The following is a 7,363-nucleotide window of genomic DNA, read 5'->3' on the forward strand; positions in this document are numbered from 1 at the left end:
AAAACTTTAGCTACATTTTTGCCTGTAGCTTTTGAACCGTACTCCCAATTTTCAAAATATTGGCACACAGGCACTGGCGTGCACAGACATTTTGGGGGGCAGGTCCTGGGATGATGGTGGGGGGCATGTGGAACTGGCAACGGTTCGGTGATTTTTTTTTTTTTTTTTAATCACATTTTAATGAACATTCTACAGTATGCTAAACAAAACATTTACATTTTTTTAAAATGAGGAATACTATGTTGGAAAGTTAAAATAATTAGACTACCATGTCAAGTGCATAATTTACCGCATGAACTAAAAAGTGTACTGTCGCTTTAAATGCGTGTCTCCAGCGCAGTGATCAGGAAGCGATTCATTCTAACAGATTCCTTACTTGGAAAACTCTGCATCTCCGGTCATTTTTCCTCCATTAGTACAGATTTTAATTAGTCCATGTGTGTTTCCAAACTGTTATAACGAATATGAAAGCTTAACTCTCATTTCAAGACGTTGTCAAAAGGATTTAGTCTATTACACGGGTATTGTGAGTGAAAACTGCTACTTTGGGTCGGAGGTTTTATCGATAGGCTACACTTTTCTGGAGGTGTCAAGCACAATCCTCTATTAGCCTACCTGTTTCCCCCCACATAAGACTGTGTGCACCCGAATTTACGCACAACCTTTTTTTTCTCCCTGGCCGTGACCGCTGTTCTGTTCCATGCCGTCTGACACAAATGTGATTTGGTGCGTTGCATAGTTCTAGTTCATCAGGAGGCCAACGTTTCCTAAAGGCTACATAAATCCTCTTGCTATTTCCCAAACATTCTGTTAATCTTTAGACATGAAACTGTTTGAGAAACTTCTGGATTCATTAAGCTAATATAATGTTTTTTGCAATCATGTTACACGTGTTAATTGTTGACATTGGCTACCTCTTCTGCGGTAGATTTGATAAATGCACAATTTGCAAAGTCTCATTATGAAAGCCAGGGCTCTCTTTAGATCACTTCCAAAGTCACACGCAACTTTCAACATCATAAATAGGCTATTGACTGTTACCTGGCTGGAGGGGAGAACGGCATGTGGGGCTGCCCGCCACACTGCTGCCTCTGCAACGCGCTTCCGAATCTGTCAGTTCAAGCGCGCTCACGTTGACACCTTTGAGCGATGTGTGCCGTTGGAGGGGGCATGAGGCATTTTGGGGCATTATTATCACGCGATTTTAATTGACAATTATGTCTAAATGATGATGGGAACATCGAATACAGCGTTAACCCTACATTTAAGGAATAAAATAATTAAAAATAAAAATAAAAACCGAACTTTCAAAAGGGCACTTTTGTCTGTTAAAGGCAACTTGGTGTTGCCCAAGCAACACCACGTGTCTATCTGTGCACGCCTATGCACACAGGTCATCTTCACACTATGTTGCACCCAGGTATGGATTTTCGTAACGATTGAGAAAACTATCAGCTCACAGCAGCCATTCAAAATTGTGGAAAGAATGGAGGGATTTTTCTCATGTCTCTGTCCCCTTTGCCAACGGCACCTGCGCACGTTCACTGACACCATTCTCGGCAGGGGGTCTCTGGACACACAAGAGACGAGAGCTTAGGTGTGTGCGTAGTTCTTCTGTTGCTCTAGTGTCAACCAAAGCCCCACTGCCCCAGCCCTTGCACATACCCCACCACCCCCACCCCCCACACACAGACAGAGGGAGAGGGAGAGGGAGAGGGAGGGGGAGAGGGAGAAAGAGGGAAGGAGGGACGGAGAGAGAGAGAGAGAGAGAGACCATTGTTGTTCTCTCGGCTCCTCTGTCTTTCACACACACACACACACACACACACACACACACACACACACACACACACACACACACACACACACACACACACACACACACACACACACACACACACACACACATTACTTCTATGTACACCAATTCCTCAGAACAGTCTCAAAAGGCTGGGCAACATTGCATTGCAGCCTATAGGATTCTTATGTTTAGGATTTCAAGGACATATCTATTTTCAGTAGGCTCCTGATTTTTTTCCATAATATTGTATGTCATATAAACAATTTTACTAAATAGAATGATCACAGAGGATTATAATTGCTGTGCTAAAAGCAAGCCTCTCAAGTATAAAAATTACTTGCTGATATTTTATAGACTAATTTGAGAGGAAATGGAAATGTGTTACTCAATATAAATCAAGGGTAGCACAGGCCCTGCCATGGCCAACCGGTAGGGCACTCGTCTATCATGCGGCTCACCCGGGTTTGATTCCCAGCCCAGGTCCTTTGCCGACCCTCCCCGTCTCTCTCCCCATTTTCCCCTCCAAGGAATGCACCCCAACATTGGCGAGATTTGGGCCAAAGGGGGCGCTGCAGTTCCTTCTGTTGCCGTGGCGACTTTGGCAAGTTTACTGCTTGGCCCCGCATTGCTGCTTACAGCTATATTCATTGCTGTTCCCCTGGGAGTGGCCAGCAGAGTACCAGAGAAGGCTATAGCCCTGCAGGGCCAAAGTACGAAACGGGCTAATTTCCTCCCTCCTAATATGTGGCCATGGTGATGTTCTCAACACAATAAAGCATCTTGCTCATCCTTGTATCTACTGGAAGGGTGTTTGATAACAGTGATTTAGATAACAGCTTCAACTCTGACATGCTGCAAAAAAAAAGAAAGAAAGAAAAGAAAATAGAATCGCACACAGATAAAAGTGGGTTTTTTTTGTGTAATTTTGTTCATAATGAAACCACTTAATCCTGAATAACAGGGCAAGTATGATGACAAATATTATACAATTGATCAGATATACTGCAAGTTACCAAACGCAAGGAAGTCAACCAGAGCGTTGTGGCATTCTTCTGGTAATTAGGGCCTTAAAGCCCTAAAGGCCTGTGTAACCCCTTTGCGCAGAGCCTATGTTATAACCTTGCTGTTACCAAAATTGTAATGACCAACTCTTAATCTGCTACTAAACCCGTAAAGACAAGGCATTATAAATGTAATGCTACCAGAATGGCAATGATCAAGTCGTAGTGTATTACTAAAGGCCCTGTGTTAGTTGTCATAGTAGTTGTTGTACTGTGGTAATTAACCTTTCACCTTTTACACCCTAGTAGTACCGTTGTAGTTAACTTGTCAATGACTATTACAGCGTGCCTCTGGTGGAATGGCGTGGATTATGGGGCTACGGCTCTCTCTCTCTAATGTCGTATCAATATTGTTATGATGTGGCTCAGTCCTTTCAGTAAAGAGTGAACAGGCCTAGCCTCGCGCGCCATCCTACGTACTTCCGCCAAGACACTTGGCTCCGCACTACGTCTGGTACCTGTCTTCTGTGGAGCGATGTTGACCGGTAGAATTGGCGCCGGTGTTCTGACAAACGGTCCTACATTGTAATTTTATCCTACGGTAGGATTTTCTGTCAGACATGTCTGTTAAACGGTCCTACATCGCCATAGATAGACGTCAGACACGTTTGTTCAACAATTTAAAAGTTAAATCCTGATTTTTCCGAAAATGTCCTGCTTCCTGCAATTGCGTCAGATTAAACAAAGTCCAGACCATGAATACGAAATGGAAATGGTAGTATTATGGGATGGTCAGGACCAGGCTAGAACAGGCCTGCCGGCGAGCCCATCTGCTCAAAGACTCTACGGGCCTAAAAAAAGGTTAGTTATTTCAATCAGTTCTAACTGATTAAACTTAACTGGGTATATAATTAAAATCTTTATGCTGAAAGAAGACAAGGAGTTGCCTTGAAGATCCTTCTTACACTACTGCTAGCCTGGCGACGCCATCCTATGTACTCCACCCAAAGATTTTGGATCTGCACATCGTCTGGCAAAAGCCTCCAGCTCGGTTCTCTCAGCGTTTAGCCAATCAGCAAGCAATTGAGAGTGGTGACGCAGAACTCACCCGCGAAGTCCGTCACTGATTGGTTATGGTAAGTCCGTCACTGATTGGTTATGGTAACTCTATTCACACTTTTGTTATTTGTATGCTTTTATGCAAAGCTATATCGTAACAGTCATGCTAATAAAACACATTAGGGATTTTAATTTCAATTCGGAACTCCAATGAATTTAAATGGCCAATGTAAGTAAGACGTAAGATCAGACCATTTCCCACCCCCCGCGGAGACGGATTCCTCATGGCTTTTGCCAGGCTGTTTGACAGAGTCAAGAGTCGGCTTTTCACCCAGGGCAGGCTACTCTACTGCAGTTTACCTTGCTGAGAACTCCGGCCACCAGCACAAGAATTCCCACCATGACGGCCACCATGTACTGCACGAACCGCATGCATCTCTTCTTCGTCTCCTTCTCTGCACCAATGGGGTTCAGCTGGAAGGGATCCCATGTGTCCCTGTACAGATGTGGTGGATGGACATTATGCATCATCATCATACACATACATTTTTTTTGTCTTCACAAAACTACAAGTTAGTTAAAGTCACACCTGTTGACATGGCCGTAACTACCATTGAGGACACAGCGGTCATGTCCTCTGTATTGGTTTCAGTAATGTAAAATGTATGTATGATGAAAAGTGATATATGATCAATAATGATAAATTCAGTCTGTATACGGCACCCCCACCTATCCTCAAGGCAGTGATTAATAAAAACAAACTTAAGAGTTTGACTAAAGTATTTGAAGCATTCTAAACGTACAGTATACAGTACAACACACAGTAGTTGACCTCGGTATTTGAAAATGTCTGGTTACGGCCCTGGCTGTTGGTGTTAACTTCTCAGTCATAAAAAAGGACCCTCAACTGGAATTTTATCTGGAGATGTATTTAATGGTAGGCTACAGACACTCCTTCACCCAGAAATAATAGTACACTTGACAAGCAGGGCTGGATTAACACAAAGGCTAGATATGACCCAGCCGCCTGGCCCGGGGCCCCTGATTGGCCAAAAGTTAAACATTGCAGAATTGTGGCATGATACAGTATTAAAGAAATCACTTGTCTTATTGAGGACAGTTGGTAGACATGTTTATCTTTCTTTCCTAACTTGTAATTATGACCATGTCTATGTGAATTTGACGTAGCCTCTAGGGCCACAGGCCATCTTAACCTGGCCCTGTTGACCTAGTTCTGACCATTTCAGAGACAGTGTATTGAAAATGACATGTAGGACCATAGCCTCAAACTGCTTCTAAAATAAGGCTGTGCACTCAAAACCTCAAAAACAATACTTATGAACTGTATCCAAAGCACTCTCCTTTGAGTCAAGGTAGTTGATAGTAGTTTTATAGTTTAATAGTTTTAATACTTCAACTACCTTGACTCAATGGAGAGTGCTTTGGATACAGTTCATAAGTCTGTCAAGCTCTAAAAGGAATAACCAGATGCAGGGCCGCTGACAGCTTTGGCTGGGCCCAGGAAAAAGTCATCTGAAAGGGCTCCTCACCCAATACATTCAATGTAATGAGGACCCAATGATTGGGCCCCCTATTTCCCAGGGCCCGGGACAACTGACCCCTTTCCCCCCCCCCTGTCGGCATGCCTGACCAGATGCACCCCTTCAACCTGGGGAAAAGACTATAGAGCACTCGATTCTTTCCTTTTGCAACTCAAAAACAATACTTAAACATGAAATGTACCCCTTCATAAATGGAAAAATCTATTTTTTTGAGTTTGCCTCAGCTTAATGTTTCAAGAAGGAGGCCGCACCTTGCATAGCAGTGCTTTTTATTGCAATAAAAAACACTGCTATCCAAGGTGCGGCCTCCTTCTTGAAACATCGAATTTAATATTTGGGCCAGCACCCTCAGAGATTAAATAATTAAGAGTGACGCCTGCTCCAAGAAGAAATTTTGCCTCAGTTTAAACAAATCCAATGCTCCCTGTGTTCGTTGTATTTGAAAAGCACAAAACCCTAACCATTATGCGCCAAAAGGTTACATATATAATATAAATATAAATCTGTAAATATAAATATACAAAACGAACATTAAATATGTGTGATGCTCATTTCCAAAGGAAAGTCAATGTCAGAAACAAAGGGAAATGCCTGTGTGTCACAGTATCAGCAACTGTTTGCGTTTTCAGTCTGCCTACTGGCTTCATCAAAACATAATCTTAATTCCCAGTAACATTTCACAGAAATACACCAAGTACCAAAATACACCATTTGTGAATGGGCAGCAAGATTTCTGGAAACAAACTAGGGACTAAAAATATTACATAGTGCCCCTTCAAGTGTTCAGTTAAATCCACTATTTACATGTGTGCAGGTGTAAAGCTGCACTGTAGCGCAGCGGTGTAGTCTACTTTTTTGAAGTGGGTATACTGTATATTCGAGCATTTTTTGAAGTGGGTACAGTATACTGTATATATTTATGCTATTGTAAATAATGGATCAATCAAGTGGGTATACTGAATCCCCTAAAATTTAGAAGTGGGTATACTCCTAGACTACACCACTGCTGTAGCGTTTACAAAAGAAGGGTTTAGAGAAGATATTCCTACCTATGCCTTCCCTCCCTCTTGTTCCGCCTTTCCCTTAGTTCCTCCATGGCGATGTGCACATACCATGCACAGGCTGACAAATAACCTCATCCACAACAGGTGTAGTCTTAAAATCTCAGGCAGCGATTTATCTAAGGGACCTTTGGCCCCTTCTTTCCTTTTTTACAGTACCTTTCCCATAAACGGGTACAAGGAGCACGTGAATGATGCTCGGCAACACGGCTTGATTATCTTTTATCACTGTAGTTTACTTAAGACATTGCAGGCAAGAGGTAGCACTTGTCAACCGTGTGTCTTCCTTTTTTTCTGGGTGAGAGGAAATGAGGATTTATCTAGAGTTATGAGAGGAGAGACAAGAGTCAATAAGGATGTGTTAGATAGCCATCACATCTACTTAGTATATATATCATTATGTCTAGTTTACATTGTGCAAAATCTTTGAATAATGACTAACTATATTGTGAATGATTTAATGTCAAATTTAATGAAGTAGGCTGATGTTCATTTCTTTTTGAAATAGTGATATTACAGGTAAATCATTAAAAAATAACAATTAAAAGCGTTTCTATAACAATGATAAGTGAACATGTGAAATACAGCACATATACAGTAGGCTAAATCTTTTACATGATCTAAATGCCATGTAGATGAAGCTACAGTAGGCCTACGTGACTTAGCCATTTGACTGCAATGGAAAAAGACCTCGACAGTGTCACAAAATGCCTTCGATTGAGTCATATCTAATGATGACTGTTAGGTCTGTCTGTGGTCATATCAGATTCCATCGAGATTTGTCTCTTCTTAATCGGAGCTCCTGAACTTTGCCTGTGTTCCACACCCCGTCACATGGTTAGGGCCAGGTTAAGCTGGCATTGGGCCCCTAGGCTACAG

At 42.2% G+C, this 7,363-nt stretch overlaps 1 protein-coding gene across 1 annotated transcript in view; it reads right to left on the bottom strand.

The window, feature by feature from the left end:
- chs1 (chitin synthase 1) overlaps nucleotides 1-6,529 on the bottom strand; it is a 34,466-nt gene extending 27,937 nt beyond the window's left edge. Inside the window, exons 1-2 of the mRNA XM_063191672.1 lie at nucleotides 6,473-6,529; nucleotides 4,222-4,357 (exon numbers count right to left, since the gene is read on the bottom strand). Coding sequence (XP_063047742.1) covers nucleotides 4,222-4,357; nucleotides 6,473-6,519 — 183 coding nt within the window. The 5' untranslated portion in view covers nucleotides 6,520-6,529. The remainder of the gene's footprint in view (nucleotides 1-4,221; nucleotides 4,358-6,472) is intronic.
- Nucleotides 6,530-7,363: the final 834 nt, after the last annotated feature.

Source organism: Engraulis encrasicolus, chromosome 24 (genome assembly GCF_034702125.1).
Source record: "Engraulis encrasicolus isolate BLACKSEA-1 chromosome 24, IST_EnEncr_1.0, whole genome shotgun sequence".
In the NCBI taxonomy this organism is placed as follows: domain Eukaryota; kingdom Metazoa; phylum Chordata; class Actinopteri; order Clupeiformes; family Engraulidae; genus Engraulis; species Engraulis encrasicolus.